General features: G+C 45.2%; 1 protein-coding gene across 1 annotated transcript; it reads left to right on the plus strand.

Annotated features, from left to right (window-relative positions):
- The first annotated feature begins 5,258 nt into the window (after nucleotides 1–5,258).
- On the plus strand, nucleotides 5,259–21,871 carry SPDL1 (spindle apparatus coiled-coil protein 1). Its single transcript, XM_078876388.1, has 12 exons — nucleotides 5,259–5,322; nucleotides 6,844–7,052; nucleotides 7,473–7,649; nucleotides 9,006–9,200; nucleotides 10,836–10,985; nucleotides 14,054–14,152; nucleotides 14,342–14,452; nucleotides 16,464–16,598; nucleotides 16,988–17,100; nucleotides 18,198–18,385; nucleotides 19,955–20,465; nucleotides 20,576–21,871. The coding sequence occupies exons 2-12, from the start codon at nucleotides 6,882–6,884 to the stop codon at nucleotides 20,721–20,723; spliced, it is 1,998 nt and encodes a 665-aa protein (XP_078732514.1). The 5' UTR covers nucleotides 5,259–5,322; nucleotides 6,844–6,881; the 3' UTR covers nucleotides 20,724–21,871.
- The last annotated feature ends 235 nt before the right edge of the window (nucleotides 21,872–22,106 follow it).

A 22,106-nucleotide genomic window follows, 5' to 3' on the forward strand; every position in this document is an offset into this window, starting at 1 on the left:
TTAAGTCCCAATGAAACTCAAGAACTAATTGTAAACAGACAAAATAAACATCAAAATTAATGATCACTTGATGCAGCTAATCTTGCTGTGACGGTCCCACCTGATGACGGAGACTTGTGTTGCCTCCGAAACGTCGTGATTTTTTTTTTATTTTATTTTATTTTCATTAATTTTGATGTTTTACCTACGTGACTTTACCGAAAAAACCTAAGAATATGATTCCTTGCAGTCACGAAAGCTTCAAATCTAGAATTAGACAAAATAAAATCGAAATATATTTAAGTGAAAACTGACATTTAATGTCACGTGATTTTTGCCTCTGTCTCAACATATAAACTAGGACCACAATTTTTAATGCCCTGAACAAAATTGTCTGTCGCTTGTCAGATTATTCTCTTTTTTTTGCACAGGGCTCCGAGTTTCCACTGCCTGTGGGTTATTGCGTCTTATAGGATGTAGGGAGGATTAGGAGTACAGGATGCTTGGAGGGGGGGTGGTGGTGGTGAGACAATGTTGGGAAACAAGAGAGCGGGAGAGAATGTTCGGTTTACACACCAGGCGAAGTGTCTCACATTAACCAGAATGGAGTTGACACGCCAAAGAGAGAATTACGGTGAAAATTCCGTCCACTCTCCCTGCTAGACACAAAAAGAGCTCTGCATAAACATTATTTATGCACCGTATGTATGTTTCTGCTCAAGCGTTGTGTGGAGGTTGTGACCTTGTTTGCGATTAGCAAAGGAGCCTTCGTGGTGTCCCTGGTGCCAACACCACTGCAGTATTCAAACGGTCCCAGTGCATTAACCAAAATGAATAAATACATTTACGATGTCAATTATATACCCGGGAAAGTGTCATTGGGACCTCAAGACTCGCTTTCAATAGGGTCCTGCATTCGGATCTCGGGGCAATTCCTTTCATACAGCTTTGGCTTCATGTGGTAGGAAAAGAGAGCACTCAGACAGAGAAAATCCACTCGGTTATGCTACCACCTGGCCACCGCACAACCAGGATGTGGCATTGATGTATGCATTAATCTGCAAATATATTTGTAGGCACTCCGTTTTGCATACTAAACAGTTACTCCGCTGGTGCTATTAAAATATGCAGCTAAAACATTTTCCTCTGCTCCAATAAACCAGAATGACCTAGCATATTGTAAAATGTTTTCTTTTCAATAGCATTACAATCATGCTTTTGGTATTATTGATTTTAAACTGAAGCTAGCAGCAGATTACCCTGTGTCAGATACACTCCAGAATATGAGGGAGACAGAAATACTTATGAAGTAATTTTAATAAGCATCTTTATCCAAACTAGGGGCACCACTTTGAATGCACTGCAAAGATTGTCCATCGCATGCTGCTCAAACCAAAATGTGTAAGTCTCAAATTCTGTAATTTATCCAAAGTGAAAATACAAACATGATTTTACGTTTATTTTACCTCTTTTTCTCTGTATACACACTTGGAGCACAACTTGGAATGCCCCCCAAAGATTTGTCAGTTGCATGTCATTCAAACAAACATTTTTTTAACATCTTAAGAGCACGCATTTCTCCAAAATTAAGTAAAGAAAAAACTGTAATGAGCCGTATTATTGTGTGCACGCGGTCATTCGTGGCCAGGATGAGCCCAATCGACTCGCCACAGTCGATAAACACGTTTAGCCACAGGTCGTAGCCCGGATTCGAAACCAGGATCTCAGCGGTGCTGCTTCAGTGCCCTCTGATCCCGGGGCTACCTCTTGCTCGGCTTGACAGTTCACATCTGCGCATACATTGCCATGGAGAGCCGTAACGATGCAGGAATGCCAGAAAGAAGCTTTCTTAATGAAATTCCGATCACATCGGCGGGTGTCCTGTTCATATTGCAGACTCGAGACCTGATGAAAACCGCATCTGATTTTCTGCAGTCCCTACACATGTACAGCCTTCTGGTCAATCCACTGCTGGACGAGGGGCACCTCATCCTGCACAGCACGTGGGGGGTTATTCGACTACACCGCGCTGGTGACGATTTAGTTCGCTGAACTGGGGAGCATAGACATGGGAGCCTAGTATAGTACAATGGAGATATCTGTACTACCCTTTAGTCCCAAACGCACAAACTATAAGGGAGTTTACACGTCCTGCTGCTAACGGCCACCGCCTACCCATCATCAACCAAGACCTCAGCAAGGGACCTCGCCACCGACTCAAGTCCCGACCCCCCTCCTGGGATCGCGCTGCTGCCACCATCCCAGAGTCTCACCTAGACCCAGCAGAATAATGGCAGAGGAGAACATGGACCCTTCAGAATAGACACCCCATTGGAGACCCAACCACAGTCGCACACCTCCTGGCTTTGACGTCCCCCCCTCGAAGACACCGGCGGTGTAACCAGCAACCGCATCAGAACACCAAGAGGCCCGTCTCCTTCAAAAGTGGGAAATTAAAGACCAGCCACAGTCGTGCGATTGTGGCCACGCGAGACAAACTATGGGCCATATCGTCAACCACTCGAGTCTGCACTCCTTCAACGGAGCCCTCTCGTGGGAGCAGACCTCGACATTACCATTTAGTTCCTGGACATAATTCCTTACGCAAGAATAGATCTCCCCATAACGTAGCCCTGCCACTGCCTGTAACAATTCGCGTGCACGGCTGTCACCCATACGAGCATTATCCAGGCTCAACCCTTGCTTAGCTTTCTAGCTCTGACGAAGTTGGGCGCCATGCGGGCGATTTGTTCCTCGGTGTGTGTGATGTGATGCACAGAACTGCGTATTCTCCGAATAACATGATCCATTGAAGTTTGACACATAAGACTTTCGCGACCAATATTATTCAGAATAAAGGTTTTTTTGGGTTCGATCGCGTAAGTATAAATGTGTCGTAACCCGCCACCACCCGACACAGCCAACCAGTAAGGTTTGCCATGTAAATCGGCACGTTGTGTTTACGTGACATTGACAAACCTTACTGGTTGGCTGTGGCGGGTTTCGACACATTTATACTTACGCGATCTAACCCACAAACCTTTATTATTAATGACCCATTGTAATCTATGTGATTACATTAACCCCCCCCCCCCCCCCCCATGATCTTTGCACATCATAGGCTCACAGTGATGACTGCAACTCACTCTATTTAAGACCTGCAACAGGAAGACTTCTTCACAATTCTGGCAAAGTGACCTGATGAAGCCGGCTGTAATTGCCAGCGAAACGTCGTACTCCATTTGTAAATGTTGTGGATTTGCTCTCCAACACAGCGGTGTGCTGAAGTAGTAACTAATTTGCACGTTTTGTTACGTGACAAACCTTACTAATTTGCTGTGTCGGGTGGTGGTGGGTGAACGACACATTTATATTTCCGCGATCTAACCTCAACATATTTTTTTTCATAAATAATATTGTTTGCGAAAGCCTTTTTGTTAAATTGTCCCTTTATTGTAATCACAAGTCGTGTAAATGGTGCAGGTCCACTCGTTGATTTCACTCAAGAAGGTACTGTGATGTGTTATTGCCGCCTGCTGGTGGAAGTGCATAATAACAGCAATGGGGTAGATGTCCAATAACAGCAATGGGGTAGATGTCCAATAACAGCAATGGGGGAGATGTCCAAGATGATTTTGTTTCAGCCAAGAGTAAAGAGTGACACCTGGAGGGCGGTTATCAAAATGACAAAATAAAAACTAATAAGGTGCGGTAAATGAAGCAAGGCCGCAGCCATGGAGTCAACATTGGGGGGGACCAAATCTTCCATGGTTCTGGGGGTCCCAACCCAGAAAAATATCTAAATTTCCTGCCTAAAATATTAAATAAATTCAGTAACACATGGGATGGACTTTTTATTTATTTTTTACAATAATGTCTAATAGTGTATTGTATTATATTGCTCTGTTTTTACTTTTTTTTACCATTTATTGTTTCATTGTATGTAATGTTAGAGATTAGGGATTAATAAAGTACAACCATAACCACAATCATATAAACATAAATCTATGCATTGATTTATATGAAGACAAGTCCAGATATTGTGGCCAAGGTTTAGCAAATTGTTGTTTTTATTTACATAGCATAGCAATTATTATTTTTCTTAATCTTTTTTACAGCAATATTTTGGGGGGGACATTTTTAGCATATTTGAATCTTTCAAGGCCGTAATTATAATATATATTGTAGGGGGGGGTGTAATTATAATATATATTGGGGGGGATGTGTGTGTGTGTGTCCCCAATATATATTATAAATACGGCCTTGAAATGAAGGCAATGGAAATCTGAACAAAACTATCTAATGAGAAATAAAAAAATATTGTACAAACAAATCAATGTTTTCAGAAGATATTTTATTTTTGGTTAGATTGCGTAAATATGAAAGTGTCGTTAAAACCCGAAAGCCTACGTGATAAATCAATGTTAAATAACGAATTCCACGTAACTTCAGTCGGCTGGATTAATCTTAGGCTGACCACAGCACAATTGCACACATTGTATGCGCTGCTGCTGCCGCTTTGACAGTGGTGCACAAGCACAATTCATATAAACATTTACAAAATAACTCAACGCATTTCGTAACACGTGCTGAATTCTTTTGGGCTTAGGGTCGCTGTGTGTGTCATGCCAACAGTGTCTGTCTTGTTATGGGGGAGACCGATCGCCTGCCATAGTAATGTGGAATTTCCACCATTGGCTCAGGTCCGTCCGCGCTCGTAGGATTAATGACATTTTGATTCAACGTGAATTCGAATTATTATCAATTAAATGTCATTATTAAATAACGTCAATCATTACATTTTTATTTAAAGCTTTCGTGACTGCAGGGATTCATATTATTGGTCCTTTCGGTAAAGTCACGTAGGTAAAAAAAGAGTAAATAGGTAAATTAATTCACAATCTATTTATTTTCTTTTTTACCAACGTGACTTTACCGAAAAAAACAAAGAGTATGAACCTTTCAGTCACGAAAACTTCAAATCTTGAATATAACGTCATTCATTGTTTATTACATTATATATTAATACGGGGAATCGATTCTCAAAGCTTTTCTAGTTGCCCTCGCGATTCCGATTCCGAGCAGCCCGTATTTTTCGATTACCACGAGTAATCGATTGCGCGTTTTATCGACTTCAAACGGTTTACGATTCCTCGATTATTCCCTCCTCCCCCTTCTTCAGCACCGTTAGCCACCGGCTAATTTTGACGTCTATCGATTAAAGCCCGAATCGATTCCGCGGGGAGCCGCGATGACGTAGTTGGCGCGCTGTGATTGGACGAAGCGGCCTAACCGCGCCAGGCCTTTGAATGTTCGGCCCGTTCGAGGCGGCGTTCGCTTAAGGTGGGTCAGCGAGTGGTTGTTGCTGTTGTTATTATTATATACATGCTTCTCTTTGTTGTCTTATTGCAAAGTTATACATCGCTCAAAGTAAATGTTACGACGTCGCGCTTGTCGCGAGCGTCCGTTCTGTTTCAATCTAAATGTTTATCCGTGTCCGGTTTGCAACGCTTGACGCACCTTACGCTCCGCGATGTGGGCACATGGATGTTGCTGTTTGTTTTTAACACCTAGGCTTGTTGTTATTGTTTATATTTAGCGTTTGAACATCTTGACACCTCCTGTTTTGTTGCCAGAATGAGTAAAACCTATCCTTGTGGTGTTTTTTCATACTTTGATGCTGGCAAAAAGGTCCAATCTTACATACGAATGCATCACATTGCGAATACATTGCACTTTTATCAGAATAGGTTTTAGGTTTAGCATTGCGACTCCATGGTTTAACTTTACGACTACATAACTTTAACATTTGCAACTACATTGAACTTTTAGCATTGCAACTACATTGAACTTGTATAAGAATAGGTTTTGAAGGAACCATGCCCCCAACACGCTAAGAGGGCCTCTCCCAGCGCCGTGCTGGTTGGGGCAGATTTATCTTTGACCCAGCTGGTGAAGGGGGGAGCAGAGTCGTGTGGGTCATAGAGGTTCAGTACAACAATGGATTTGACTGCTATGGCCTTTATACAGGTGTTGTTGTGGGGGGGGGGGAGTTAGATCGCGTAAGTTTAAATGTGTCGTTAAACCCGCCACCACCCGACGCAGACAATTAATAAGGTTTGTCACGTAAACAGAACGTGCCAATTTGTTACTAGTACAGCACACCGGTGTGTTAGAGAGAAAATCTACAACATTTACAATCTGACAATCTGATTGTAAATGTTGTGGGTTTTATCTCCAACACACTCTTATGGATGATATTGGTCGCGAAAGCCTACGGTGTGAAACTACTTTGCCCTTTACTGCCCACCGCGTATATCCGCAGCCTATAACACCTGTTGTGCATGGTAATGGCCTTGCAGAGCCACTGTCCAGGTTCAGCCCCCTGATTGGCCTACGAGATCGAAGGCATGTCTTTGTGATTTGGTCATATTGATACATATATAGTGTACAGTACTGTATTTGACAATGCAGGTTATATCAATTACGCATGTAATACTGTAGTTGTATAGTCAGCAATGTGTAATGGTGCACATCATATGCAGTAATGTATGCTCCACTTGCAATATTTCATAAGTTATAATATTGCTCCATGTGTAATGGCCACTTTGGATTGTGATTAAAAATAACGTGAATACTCTAATATATCACAGCAATGAAAGCTACTGTAGTTTGTTTTATTGAATTGTAGGGATATTGTATGAACAAACGTCCGGTACAGCAAATTTACTCAACATAATATTGACTTAATGATATTGACTGTTAAGGACAACCGGCTGCATTTGCACTGCTTGTGAGCTGCATACAGTTATCAAACTGTGGTTTGGCCACTGGTGTACGGAGGCTAATCTTCCCACACATCAGACAGGTCAAGCTGCACCGAAGGGGGAGCTGCAGTGAAGATGGAGCAGCGCGATTTGAGGGGGCAACTGGAGCGTATGAAAGAGCGCCTGAGTGAGGCAGAAGCGGAGAAGCACCAGGCGGCCGAGTACGGGCTGCGTCTGCTGGAGAGCCACAATGAGCTGCAGTCTCAGCTGGAGGAGGAGCAGAGGGTTATGACGAGCCAGTTGGAGGTGAGGGCTGCCCACTCGCACTCACTCACTCGCCCACTTGTGTGCGCACACCACAACCCTGTGTGAACCTGCAGGATAGCACTTGGATAAGTAACCACCGTGGATAAAGGATGTTGTAGGCTCCAGGGCTACGTCGTGAGCAGCAAATAGCAGTGCGGTAAAATGCATTCTAGTGCTGAAAGCGCTTCTGCTCCCTCGCATTTATGCTGCCCGCTTTCACAAAACTGCATCGGCTGGCATGAAGTATGGTCAAATAACCCCCTCGAAACCCGTACAGGGTTGGGAAGCCCTCATCCAGGAGTGAATCGACAAATTGGCTGTACGTGCACACAAATGTGTCATCCAGATTTAATGAATGCACATTACACAAACTTACCGCATGCTGTAATAACGGCGTGCGGTTTCGTTTGCTTGCGTCAGGGGTTGGAGCAGGAGAAGTTCTCGCTGCAGCGCGATGTTGAGCTCAAGGTCAAGCTGCTGGATAGCCTCTCGTCCGAGTACGAGAGCTGCAAGACCTCGCACGCCCTCCAGATGGACGCACTGCACCAGCAGATGGAGCGCATGGCCAGCCGCGAGCTGCAGGAGGCGCGCGGAACGGTGATGCTCCAAACCCCATGCACCTGTCCGGCAACTTCGATCCACCAAATCCGGCACCTGAGCACACCAAGGACAAATCGGCGTTCAATGGGCGATGAAGCTTTGAGTAGTCAGGCGGCTCGTTTGTGAAATGCCTTGCCCCCGTCCGTTTGGGACGCTCTGTCAGTTGAGGTTTTTAGGGCTCGTCTGAAAACACGTACATGGTGTTGTAGAGTGCTCTGAGGACTTGTGTGAATGGTGCTACGTAAAACTGAGGTTTACGCTTGGCAGTCGCCCACAGTGCAATCGCTTTTGGCAAAATCTCTTTTCACATGGACTTGTTTTCACGGCGCAGTGGCCCACAGTTCAATCAGGCTGTCCTTTTATTTATGTTTATAATAAACCTGTGTAAAGTTGACTGGAACAATGTGGGTTAACTATTTCTTTTAAACAATTTAATCCTCCAATTGGTAATTTCGTCAGTTTAACACGTAGGCTTTCGCGACCAATATCATCCATAATACAAGTTTTTTGGGTTAAATTGCGTAAAAATATAAATGTGGTGGTGGATTTAACGACATTTATGCCATCTAACCCCAAAAAAATTGTATTATGGTAATTTGGTGATTCATGAACTTGGAATTCCTTGTGTTTCCCACCTTACATATTGCAAGGCTTACTTTATTTAATGTTAAAAGTTTCATGATACTTATTATTTATACTATTTTAGGGTCTGTAAAGTGGACATTAGAGACCCTGTGAGATTATTCATCTGATGACCATTTTTAATCAAATCTAGATTTTGAAAGTTAGCCATAACCAAATTGTAACTTAACAACGTCCCATAATGACAACTTACATTTATAATGTAAAACGCATCTCACACTGACAGCCCCTTGTCAAGGAGAAAGTTGTTTTCAAGGCACTTCAATGTACTTAATTATAGTTCATTCAAACAGGAAGTCAAACAGCTATTGTGTCTTCCCTCGTGCCAATACTGTGTGAGCCACACATTTTTTTGACAGAAACTTGGCTCCGTGAGTGTCAGGCCTAAAGATTTCCATTAATGGATTAGATTGTTTAATGGGTTTAAATGCATGTCATGTTTTTCACTGGTGAACGAAGACTAGAATGACTGCTGATGAGCTGGAATAAAGATTACAGAGGACAACATAAATATAGCAAATACAGGTGTTGTACGTATGTTGAACTGATTTCTCACCGTATATATCCAACCGTTTTAATCAGATTTGAAGAGCTCTGACCGACGGCACAAGACCTTGATCTGTTGGAGGAGTTGGGTTGCGCAGTGGTGTCGCCGATACAGCAGATTGTGTACCAAGCACGTCACCGAAGCTCGTGTCAATTTCTGCGCAGCTGGAGCTGCTGAAGGGCGAGGCTGAGGAGGCGCGCCTGGCCCAGCGGCAGGCTGAACACAAGCTGGAGCAGCAGACGGTGCTGCTGGAGGCGCGCGGAGAGGAGATACGGGCGTTCTCCCAGCGCCACCACGAGACCGCCTCGTCCGAGATCCTCGCTCTGCAGGTCGACAACGCCGAGCTGCTCGAGCACAAGGTGGGTGGTGGGGCGAGGAGGGCCATGTTTGCGTCGGCTCTGTCAGTCCTTCCGTCCAGTTGTTCCTAACGGGGTGGTGTGAGGTGGAACGATAACGCTTATAAAGATGGTACAATAATAACCCACGTGAAATGTAAATGTTTTGCTGCTATTGGCCAAATATATCAAAGGATTGTGCAAAATTTGGGGACCTAAACGAGAGAAAAAATATTGGCAAACGTGTTAACATAGTTGCTTTACAGCTACCCATTGGCTTGGGCGGCAACAAGAAGTGCCTGGGTTTGATTCCTGACTCGAGTACCCTTCTGTCTGGAGTTTGTATACTCTGTGGTTCTTTCGGTAAAGTCATGTAGTTAGAAATAAAATAAAACAAATCACGACGTTTCAATCGCAACACAAGCGGTCATGTGATCGAAACGTCGTGATTTGTTTTATTTTATTTCTACCTACGTGACTTTACCGAAAAAAACAAAGAGTATGGATTCCTGCAGTCACAAAAGCTTCAAATCAAGATTGGAGTTTGTATGTTCTCCCCCTTTTCTGCATGGGTTTCCTCTGGGTTTTCCAGTTTCCTTCCATACGCTAAACGCATGGAACGTAATTTGTATTTGCTTATTACCCACAAAGTACTCAACTCCGATTAAAATTAAATCGTTCCCTACTCCAAAAACTTGGCAGGACTCTCCTTCTTGAGAGTCTTGAGGCTTTCCTGAGAAAAGAAATGAAATAATTAAGTGTGTTCATAGCACGATATGTTTTTTTTACATTCATGCGACATTAGATTCTGCATGCACTACAAAGGCAAAACATATAATTGGTTTGTGAATCATATCGTGGTCTAAAAATGTGACAATTCATCGAATCACTGCGGCGTGAATCACTGCATCGCTTAAATACGCCAGCCCGCCTGTGACAGGATATCAGTACTGTACGTTGAGTGTTCTCTCGTAAATGTAAAACATTCCTGTATCTGTAACGTTGTTGCATGTGAAGAGTGTAGAGATGTTGCTGAGTGAGGGGTATGATTGCTTATGACCAAATCACCCGGTATGAATCCATCCTATTTCTTCTCAGGGTTGAACCTGCACAGTGCTTTGATGGGTGACCACCGTGCATAGAACATGTGTTGTAGACTGCTACATTATGGACAGTGGAGCAAAATCACTGTTGTCTTGTCTTCGTGTGCTCCTACGTCTATGGACCCTGCCTTCACCCACACTGATCAGTGCGCTGTAGTTTGGGCAACAACCCCCACCACAACCCTTAATGCGCAGGGAAGTCGTCGTACAGTAGTGGATGGACAGGGGGGTGTGCGAGTGCGCAAGAGGTTATAATTCGGTGGTGGGATGGTCATCATCAGAGTCGCAAAGTCGACGCGGACCATTGCGTCCAACCAGACGAGTGATACCGGATGACGGCGGCTCTGTGGGCCGCGTCGAGTTCCAGGCTGGCGTCTCGACGAATTTCTCGCACCAGTGTGCCCCAAGGGCCAGCCGACAGGGCAATGCCGCGAAGGGGATGGACAAAGACCACACCCGGCCCGGGTGGCAAAACCGTACGGAGGGTGCTTTTTGGCGTTTTCTATTCAATGTTGTTGACAGCATTGGGCTGTCGGGTGTGTGCTCTCACCTGCAGGCCGCGCTGACTCAGGAGATGGATGATATGCGCTATCGGACTGAGCAGCTGGAGCTGTCCAGGGCCATGCTGCACAGGCAGGTAGAGCGGCTCCAGCAGGAGAAGGAGGAGGACCAACGTGTAGCCGTGTCCTACTTCAACGCCCTAGAGGTAACCTTGACCAGCTCCTCTCCTTTCTTGCTTTTTCTATCGCAGGCCGATTCTCAAATCACTCCACCAATCGATCGTCACGTCATCGAGTTCAATCCATCTTTTCGCTCCCACCATCTCGGCGGCGCCGTTATGGGCAGCTCTCTGCTATGGGGGCTGCGGTTTTCTGGGTGGTTCTGCAGTCACCTGCAGGAGGGGTGGTGCGCAAACCCAACGGTGCCAAATAATAATGATAATTTCAGCTTGTAACATTCACAGCATTCGCTCACTATAATAGGGAGAACGATTCAGAGGCGCAGGGAACCACAGACAAGCAGGTAGGCAGTGAGCAGACGCTACCAAAAATTTCCCAAGCTCTGCACTCAGGTATGTCAAGATCTTCTTCCACGCATTTGTCCCACTCGTGGGGTCCGCTGTCCTTGCCAACCTTCTCGCTGCACTGCCCTGCGCCATCTCTCCTTCCGCTCCTCGGGCGACCATGTCCGATCGGAACCACATCGCCCCACCTCTTCTTCTGCCTTCCTCTTGATCTCTTTCCTTCCACTTGCATCACTTGCACCTTCTGACCCACATAATTGCCCCGTTGTCGCTCCACATGACCAAACCACGCCAGGCTTTTCTCTTTCATCTTCTCTGTGATTTCTACCAGCTTGAGTCTTCCTCTCACTAATCCATTTCTCACCCTGTCCTTCCTTGTTAACCCCAACATCCACCGCAACATCCTCATCTCTGTGACTGCCATAGCTTGGTCCTCACTCTTTCTTGTGCCCGAGCACTCAGCCCCTTACAACAGCACCGGCCCCACCATGGGGCCCTCTGATCGCACACCACACCGGTCATCTCTCACCATTTCAACTATCCAGCCCTTGCTGTTGTTCTCATCTCTCCATCGTTGTACCCAGGTACTTAAACTCGTTCGTCTTAATTAACTGGTCACTTCCAATTTGCAATACCCCTCCTGCATTATTTCCACTGACATTTGCCACCATGTACTCCGTCTTTGTCCGACTGATCCTCAACCCATTCACTTCAATCTTTTGCACCCAGATCTTCAATTCATCTTTCACTACCCTCCCTCTGAATATCTCTCATTAGTGTGTCCAGCACCAGGATGAACAGGAAGAGGCTCAGGGCGGAACCTCGCTTCACTCGCGTTGTGACTTGAAAGCTCTCCGACACCCCACTGCTGCTTCCCACGTGCACTTTCCCTCCTTCATACACACCCTGGATCAGCTGGACATATACCTCCAGGAGTACCTCTTCTCATACACCACCAGATGAGCTCTCTAGCCACCCTGTCGTACGCTTTCTCTAGATCAATAAACACCACGTGCAAGTCCCGTTTCTTCTCTCTGCACTTCTCCATCAATACTCTCAGTGCAACGACTGCATCCATTGATGACCTTCCCTGTCTGAATCCAAACCGACTCTCGTCAATATCCACCGCTTCCTCAGTCTCCTTTCTATGATCCTTTTCCAGAGTTTCATGGTGTGATTCATGAATCACCTTTCAAGATGGGAACCAGTGTTCTCTCTCTTCATGCATCCGGCATTTTCTTCTCCATTCAGATTTCCCAAACAGCTCCTTCAATATTTCAACACCCTTTTCTCCCATCAATTGAAACACATCAATTGGAATCGCATCTGACCCATACTGCCTTTTGGTGTTTCATGCTCCCCAGAGCCTCCCACCACCTCTTCTCTGGTTATAGTCTCTGCAACTACTTCAATTCTTTGATATTCCTGAACCATTTCGCGTCTTTGGTTTTGCACATTCGGCAACTTCTCAAAGTACCCTTTCCATCTCTCTAACCTGTATGGTTCGTCCTTCACTGTTCTTCACGAGATTCGCACGGTCGATGTCCCTGGCCTTTCTCTCTCTGGCTCTTGCCAAACGGGATACCGTCTTCTTGCCTTCTTTGCTGTCAAGCTTCTGGTAGAGTTGTGCACATGCTGTTGTTTTTTCCACTGCTACCACCTCGCTTTGCCTATTCTCGCTGCCAGGTATTCATCCAGATGGTCCTTCTCTCTCGTGTTCTGCCACTGCTTAAACTCGGCCTTTTTCTCTGTTGTTGCCTTTTGCACTTCATCACTCGACTGCCATGTTTCCTTCTTTTGCATCTGTCTTCCTTTGCTCACTCCCACTGTACTACCTGCTGCTCTCAGTATTCCAGTCACCAGTTGTTCCCATCTTTAATTCACGCTCCCCCTAGGCCTTACACTTTTTAAGTTCTCCATAGCTCGCCTGCAGGAGTGTTCTTTCTCATTGTTTAGTCGCCACCACTTCACCCTGCTACAGTTGTTTTGTCTCACCTTCCTCTTCCTAACTCCTTCCACTACGCAATCTGCCACCAGTAGTCTGTCTATGTTGTCCAGTCAGACACTCTCCAGGGATCACGTTGCAGTTCTTCACTCCTTTCAGGTGCTTCCTCTTCACCAAAATAAAATCTACCTGGCTCTTCACCTCCCCACTCTGGTAGGTCATCAAATGCCCCTCAAATGTCAAAGATATCATCGGCCCATTAATGAGTGCTTACATCTGGCAGGAAACTGCAGTAACCGGAGGATCACAACACGACTGAAGGGGAAATGCTGTTCCATACAGACGGGACAGTTGGTGGACACGTTATTGCAGTACCGCCTTCTGGGAAGCCAGGGTATGGCATCTCCTTGCCCACGGCAAGGGAGGCTCGCAACGTTCGTGCGATCCACCAACTGTCGCCTCCACAGTGCTGGATTAAAGGCGTGTATAGGCACCACAGTCCAGCTTAAATTGACAGATAATTTTATTATTTTATTATTTCCCTTCGACGTGACTTTACCGAAAGAACCAAGAATATGAATCCCTGCAGTCACGAAAGCTTTAAATCAAAAAAAAATACAAATGGTTTGTTTGCACACCAATAAACAATATAGTCTCGAGTTTATGGGAAGAGTTGCTTGATCCATTTGATTCTGGGGTGATTGTTTGGTGTGTAATGTACAGAGGTAAAGAAAGGTTGAATTTTAATTGTACTTGCTGTGATTGTGCGTGCACGTCTACCCCATGCTGAAATGGAATGATACAGAAAGCACGCGAGGCCAATCAGGAACTGCAGCAGCAGCTGTCGCATGCCTTGCAGCAAGCCCAGGACCCACGGAGCAAGGGCAACTCGCTGTTCGGCGAGGTGAGTATTAATGTAACCTGTGCTAATTAACATCAAAAATGAACCTAACTGTGATGCCATTTAGAGTGATCTTGCATCTCGATGCATAACCTCATAGCCTGCGAGCAGTTTGTCGTTGTTGTCGCTGAGCTAGTTTTGAGCGACACCGGCTTGATTGCGCGACCGTGCCTGTGTTTTGACGGACGTCAGTTGGAGGACCGGCGTGTGGAGATGGAGAGGCAGTTGATCAGCATCAAGGTGCAGTACAACAACCTGCAAAAGCAGCACGCGTTCACCAAGCAGCAGCACTGTCGCCTCAAGGTCGGAACTTGGTTTCGGCCCTCTCAAGCCGTTGCACCTCGTCATTTTTTATCGTTTGTCTCTTTTAATTGAATGAACGACCTGGAATTGGGAAACAATATAATCTAAGAAACATTAGAATCTGGAACAATTGGAATGCGGTAGATCGATGATTATCCGGCGTGCTACTATCCGGCAGTCCCGGGCCGCTCCGGCAAAACCGCTCGAAAGGCTGTAATGAGTCCGGCTATCGGCACTGCGTGCGTGACAAAAAATAGTAGCTATGCTTGATTTCACTGTCAAATGTTATAGACATAGCATGATACACTACATACAACAACTTAAAAATTTAAATACTACGTTTCATGACTAATAACTAAACTAATAAATCTTGACTGAAAGCTTTCGTGACTGCAGGAATTTATACTCTTTGGGTCTTAAAGTCACGTAAATAGAAAAATAATAAAAAAATATCACGACGTTTCGATCGCAACACAAGCGATCGTCTTCAGGTGAAAAAATACAGCAGGTGAACTGCTGAGTCGTGATTTTTATTTCTTATTTTTCTATCTACGTGACTTTACCGAAAGACCCAAAGAGTATGAGCTAAAGTAATTTAAAACTAAAAATATACAGTGCACTTCGGCGAAAGTGTGTGTAATTCGGCATTCGCATCAGTCCAGCGATCGTCAAACACAAGTTGTTAAAACAAGAACGAAGTAGTAATACGTACATCTCGCCGTGCAGAGTCTTCGAGATTGGAGCGGTAAGTACGCTACAGTAAATACGATTACTTTTTACAGTAGGATATTTATTTTTGTATGTTTATGCTAATTCACGTAGTAAACAAATTAACCTTGTGGCGGGACCTCGGGGTCCCGAATAAAAACGGAAGTCAAAATCGAAATTTATTTATTTTTGCCGACTCCGTTTCACCGCGCACATAAACGCCGCGACCCGCCTGGAGCGGATCATTCTGTTGTCTTGTCGTGTCCAAGCGCAGTGAGGAGGAATGCGCAGAAGAGCTGAACAAGCAAATGCACTCCTAGCTCGGGTATGGGCAGGATCATTAAGTCTTATCCAAAGCTGCCTACACGAATTAAGTCCTTTATTTGTCATAACGGGATGCATAATACAGTGAAACTGCCCTCTTATCTTCATTATTATTTATGACCTACAAATGTGTGCATCCAGGATCAATCGACAATCTTATTACCTGCAGATATTTAACAGATGAGATGCGTTGCACCGTTAACTCCTCCTGTTTGATAATACTTCTCTTGTCCGTATGCATCTGTGCAGATAGTTTTTTTTTGCGGTTAAGCCATAGTCCCCACATACCGCTCGTATAAATGTGGATAAGAGGAGCGGCAACCCACTACTCTGTAGAGTAACATTGGTATAAACGCTTGTTACAATATGAACAGCGCATTGAAAACGCGTACTATTTTATGTACTGTTTACAAAGTGTGTTCACAAATCCACGCTAAGAAATACGATGATTGACAGATTGGTATAAATTATTTTTTCGATCGTGTATATAAATAGAGGTACTGCAGGTAAGTAGTTTTCAGTTTTAAAGGCATAATTTAAGACAAATGTAAAAAAAAATAAGTTTCCACGACACCTAAAAACTGAACGTTATGTAACAATATGCAAAAAAAGGTATTTTAAATAATAATGAGCGATTATTATCCAGCGTTTTAGAAAATCCGGCGCCCCCTCCCCCCGAAACCGCCGGATAATTGATGATCTACTGTATATTTTGGGAGAGCAAAACAAATTATGTAATTCCCCCAGATCGTGTTCTTTTGAAAGCATTCAGATCCCTTGGAATCCTTCCTTCGTTATCAATCTGACCTGATCTCTGCGATTGTCCCTTCAAGCTTTTCCATCGTCTCCTTTGTCACAGTCAGGATTTGATATTTGTGCATCTTAACTCGGCAATCTCCCCCCCCTCCCTCCTGACAAGACGTGCACAGGAAGAAGACTTAAATGAGGAAGACGTTCACACGCGTGGGTTGGTTTACAGTTGCAGATCGGCACCCTGCTGCAGATGAAATGTGGGCAGGTGGACGTGGAGACGATGCAGCGCTTGCAAGCGATGCTGGACCAGAGAAACCACGAGGTCATGGAACTGGTGAAGAAAAACCGACAGCTGGAGGAGGTGGGGGTGCGGTCGGCTTCTGGGGTGGTTTCTCAACGTCATGCGATGCTCTGCTGGTTGCCGCTAATTACTTGAACCATAATTTGTCCTTGCCTTAACTCTAAAAGATCAGTTGGGATGCTGTTTTTTATTAGTATTGCATGTTCCATGCAATAAAAAGCACTCGGCTAATTAAGTTTGTTTAATTGTAATTTTTGTGGTTAGTCTTTTTAACATGCTTGCTAGTAGTGCTCATTTTGAAATTCGTACTTAGAAAATGTCTTCCCCAAAACGTGATTGTTGTCCTTAACCTGTCTCAGCTAAAGTGAATAACGTAGAACAAGCGATATCACCAAAGCCTTGCTTAACACTATTTTAACAACTGGACCCATGTTTGCCTTTCCGCCCAGTTGAACAGCGTAAACCTGGTTGGCAGTGAAATGCATCTGGCAAAATCCAACTCCGATCTCGGAGATGGGCAATACTACGTGGACCTTCTGAAACTTAAACTCTCTGAGACCAGGTTTGTTTGTAAGCTTCGATTTTGTCATTGCTTAAACGTCACTTCCCCCTCTCCTCAACCAAGTTGTTTGCCTTCCACAATGTGACAATCTATTTGTGTGTGTGCGTGTGTGGGATTTTTAAGCAATTCCGCAAATTGGGTGAAGGGTGATTTGATTACATAAAGAAAGGTGCTCATAGACGAGGATGTTAGACCTTGTGGAGGCTGACGGCCGATGGTCTTTGACATGTTTTTTGTGTGGAGGCGTTACTGGGAGTGTCTTTAGATGGGGGCAGCCGTCGGAGTGTGGATGTATTATATGGAGTGATGTAGAGAGGAATGGGGGTCCAGGTTTCGTGGCGGTGCCACAGTCGGTCATTGATGGGTAACAATTACAAATGTTACTCTTCTAGATTATCACAGAGGGGTTTTTCACACTTGTGCTCTAACTCTGTAAAACGTGTGAGCTTAACGTATTGTGCAGCAGTGGTAGTAGTAGTAGCGAAGTTGTGTTGTGGTTTTTATGAGCTCTCGGTGGGACGTGAATCTAGGGGAGAGACGACCGCTCTCTGCAGATAAGGATATGGACGTGGAGCGGCCACCGTTTTTGTATTAAAGTATATTCGTGCCGAGAGGGTCTGTTCGTATTTAAACCAGTATTGAAGTGTGTAACCTATGTTTATTGATTGATTTGGTAACACTGAAAATCTTGACCGGCTGCAGAAATAAGTTTAGTTTGGACGATGGGTGGCCTGCATTACGTGAAAGCCTACGTATGCAATTGGCCTGCGTAATATTGGCACACGTGCTAACAATGATAGGTGGTGGCAAGAAGTGTATTCGTATCTTATATTTATATATTTTACATGTGGTCTTTGGTATTTGTTTTTTCCCCCAATTGTAGTTTAATGACGGGGTGGCTGCCTGAATCCCACCCAGCAGTTCAGCTATGCCAGCTCAACGCTCTGACCCCCGAGCCACCCGGCCACCCTCTGGTCTATGGTTCATAGTAGCAGCTCTTTAATTTTGCAAGCCTGAATAACATTGCACAGTGTTGTGCGAGCATTCACTGCAAAGTTCTCTCGGGCGGCCGTGCAAGCGCTCCGCGTGTCTTGCAGCCAGCAGCTGACCCAGCTGAAGGAGAACTCATCCGTGCAGCGGATGAAGCATCTCGCGGAGTCGCAGAACGTGCTGGACCTTGAGAGGAAGTTATTTGCCTTGGAGGGGCAGCTGCAGAACAGCCAGGGGGAGACCATGAAGCTACAGGTGAAGCTTGACCAGTTGCAGCTCAAATACGAGCCTGAAGGTACGCCGCCACCTCTCTGTCGTTACCGTTGACGCGGTTGGGCTTAGGCTGTGGGAATGTTAAGGAAATGTGATGAATATAGTCGTTTTGATTTAAAGCTTTCGTGACTGCAGGGATTCATATTCTTGGATATTTCGGTAAAGTCACGTTAAAGGGAAATAATAAAATAATATAAATATTAAACAATACAAATTCTCACAGCGTTTCGACTGCAACACAAGCAATCATCATCAGGTGTGAAATCCACAGCAAGAAAATTTGAAAACAAAAAATTATTGCTGTGGATTTGACACCTGATGATGACTGCTTGTGTTGCAGTCGAAATGTCGTGAGAATTTGTATTGTTTTTATTTTTATTATTTTATTATTTCCCTTCTACGTGACTTTACCGAAAGAACCAAGAATATGAATATAGTCTTGTCATTTTGTTCACGGACAGCCCTTTTGTCAATGCACTGCTGGTTGACAACCATCCCACCCCACGCGAGTCATGGGGGTTATTTGACCGTACTTCAGTGCCAGCTGATGAACGTGGAAAGCATAGACATGGGAGCATAGAAGTGCAATCCATCGATGGATTTTACTGAACTGCCACCTGCTCCTCACCACATGGCCCCAGCGCTGATATCAGCCTGCTGCGTGTGGTGGCCACTCATCCTGGCGCTCCAGGCTTGGTCCTCCTTGGCTTCAGCCACAATGAAGTCTCAGTGTGTTGGCTATTGACATTTATGTTGTTGGGATTCACAATTTGAACTCGGACTTAGCCATCTCAAAGTGCTTCTGGGGTTGTTACTGAAAAATCTCGAATGTCTTTCAGTTTAAATGAAATGCAAGCGTGTTTTGGTGCTATGTGTAGGCATATATCGGTAATATAAAATCATTCGTGAAAGCAATTTTCCAGGGAAAAGATTCTTGCACTCCTAATACTTGCATCTAATCGAGTGCATGAGAATTGATTGTTCATGATTTATGCACATGATCGGCGCCTGTTTCAGTTGAGCTAATTGAAGTGAACAAAGGAATGCAAAGGAGATGGCAGTAATTTGAGCAAATTTCTTTTTTTACAATTCTTTAATAAAAAATTCTGAAAGTGTGACAGAATCTGTTAGGGGTGTGAATCATTACACACTAATTGTGTAATTTCGTAAGTTGTGAAACTTGTAATATAACAAATATGAGAATTTTGCTCATGCTTATTGACGGAAGTCACTTATGAAGTCTAATTTTACATTTCCTACTGTTATGTATTTTGCGTCGTTTCTGTTGTGTGTATGTATGTTGAACATATTTTGCACCGTACGTATCCAACCGTGCTAATTGGACATGCGGGGTAAGGTCAACAAACTAAACACAAAAAGCAGTTCTAAAGAAATAACTTTTCAATCTAGATTTAAAAGTGCATAGCTCCAGTGGCTTCCTAATATCGGAAGGATATTGGGAATCTACTGGCACTCGTAATAACAGTTAGGAGTGCCGTAGCTTGGCTCCCTGAGCCTCATGTACTTCCACCGATTCCTGAAAATCCTCATTTCAATTGTCGTCTATCCTTTTGCTTATGAATGCACCCAGAGCTGAACAAGCGAAGGATAATTGTTCGGCGGCGGGAGAAATTACCGGTAGGCGACGGTTCCACCGAGGCGAGCCCTGCCAACTTGCCGAACGACGCCGGCACGAAGCCCGCGACCGCGGTCGGCGCAGACGAGACGTCTCCCGAAGACTCGATGGCGGAACTGCTCCGGAACGACCTGGCAGTGACCGGCGTCCGAGAGAGCAGCCCGGCCTCCGAAACTCGCGCCCCAAGCACGTCCGAGCAACGAGCCCCGGGGGCCGAAGGGTCGAGCGGCGCTTCCTCCAAGCTCCAGCCTCTGCCTGCCGCTGCCCGTGCCGCTGGTGGCGCTTGCGACGACGACGACAACGGCGAGATGGTACCGGCGGGGTCGTCCCAGGCGCGGCCGAAGGGCGACATGCCGTCGGAGCGAGACCTGCCCGAGCCCGTCAAAAAAATAAAGCTGGAAGACAAGTGCAGTCCGCTGGCAGACCGGAATGCGGACGTTATGCCCGGTCGCTCCTCGCCGGTCAGGTCGGTTGATGCTTCTTTTCTGTCGTGTTCACGGTTTCGTTGATTTGTTCTGCACGAAGCCACAGTACTAGAATTGTAAATTCTTGTCGCTGGAACCCGGGTGTGCTTAGGAGCGGCTTTGGAGCGGTCGACTCGAGCTCGCTGGAGAACTGCTGGGACATCAAGCGAAAGGCGCCAGGGGAGAAGAAAAAGGGCGCCCATTCCGTGATTCACATCTCGTCGCAGCCATCCGTCGAGAACGAGTGCGCTCAGCAGTGAGCCCTTGGTCACAACAAAGGGAGCAGATCGCCTTTGAGTCATTTAACCCATTCCGATGACATACATCATCAAAACGAAACAGGAAGAACATTTTTTATAACTTTTATTGGTACCAGGGTACCCACAAGGCTATGCGGAGAGGGGTGTTTGGCATAATTTTGCGCCAGCTATCATAGAGTTGCGGTCATGTCGCTGCGGTGACTACAATGTCTTTAAAAACAACGTTGCTACATCTCTCTAAAATTAACGTGGAACCGCATAAGCGTTCTGAGATTCAGCAGTGAACTGCACACCCCCCACCCTGCAGCTTGCAGACCTCTCGGAATGGGAACAGGTTCATAAGCATGTAATGATTCGCGCCGACCAACCCACCCCGCCTTTCAAATCCACCATGAAAGCGAGGCGTGCCAAACCCATGTGTCTATTATTCGACTAAAAAGTCGTAAGTTGTGATCGATTAATCGGGCCCCTTTTAAAAATTCCAGATTCCCCCACATCCTGCCCCTCCCCAAGGTGGGCAACTCCTTGCAAGCCATGCCAAGCGTAATGTCACCAAACCTTATGCAGCAATCCCTCGCCGTGTATACGTGATCCCGCTGTTGGCAAGTCCGCGGTTGGCGGGGTGGGTTGCTGTATTGATTGTGTTTATTGTGAATGTTTTTTTGCTTCTCTAGCCTTAATGTTACATTCATCAACAAGTATCCATCGACTGCTGGATACAGGCCTCTATTCTGTGATGTAACAATCCACCAGCACCTGCAAGTGAGCTGATGCCATCTCTCCATCGCTTTAACGGATGCCAATGTCGTGCGTATATCATGGAGAGACTTAAGTTTCGACAAATCAGCACGGAAAAAAAAACTTCAGATGTTATATACCCTTGGCTCACTGTTGAGTAGATTTAGTTGTGCACAATTGTATGTATATATAATGTTTAATTATTTCATGTTTGATTTGTGTTTATCGTGTGTAACATCCTGAAAATGTAAGCGAGTGTGTACTCCTTAGTGTGATGGTATGCTCTTTCGAGCCAGGCTCCGGATGAGTCGTTGAATCTCAGGTTTGCACCCTGAGATAAATACAATAAATAAACTGAGAAAAATAGATTTCTTCGACTGTTGGGAGTGTCACTTTCAGAATGACGCAGATGTACACTTTGATCGCTTGCACACCACTTGGATTCCGAGACCGTAGATCACAAACCTGAGTCGTCGTTTTAGATCGTGCCATTCGTAACATTCGGTGCACAGTTTAACAACAACAAAAACTCAACACATTCGTCAATTACACTCTGGCCTTAAATGGAAAAATATACAATCGGTGTTTCGAGCAGTTCCCCTTCGGTGATGTGTTATGAAGAATGACATTTACTCAAGTCACCTA

The sequence above is a fragment of the Lampetra fluviatilis genome, chromosome 44, assembly GCF_964198595.1.
Source record: "Lampetra fluviatilis chromosome 44, kcLamFluv1.1, whole genome shotgun sequence".
NCBI lineage: Eukaryota > Metazoa > Chordata > Hyperoartia > Petromyzontiformes > Petromyzontidae > Lampetra > Lampetra fluviatilis.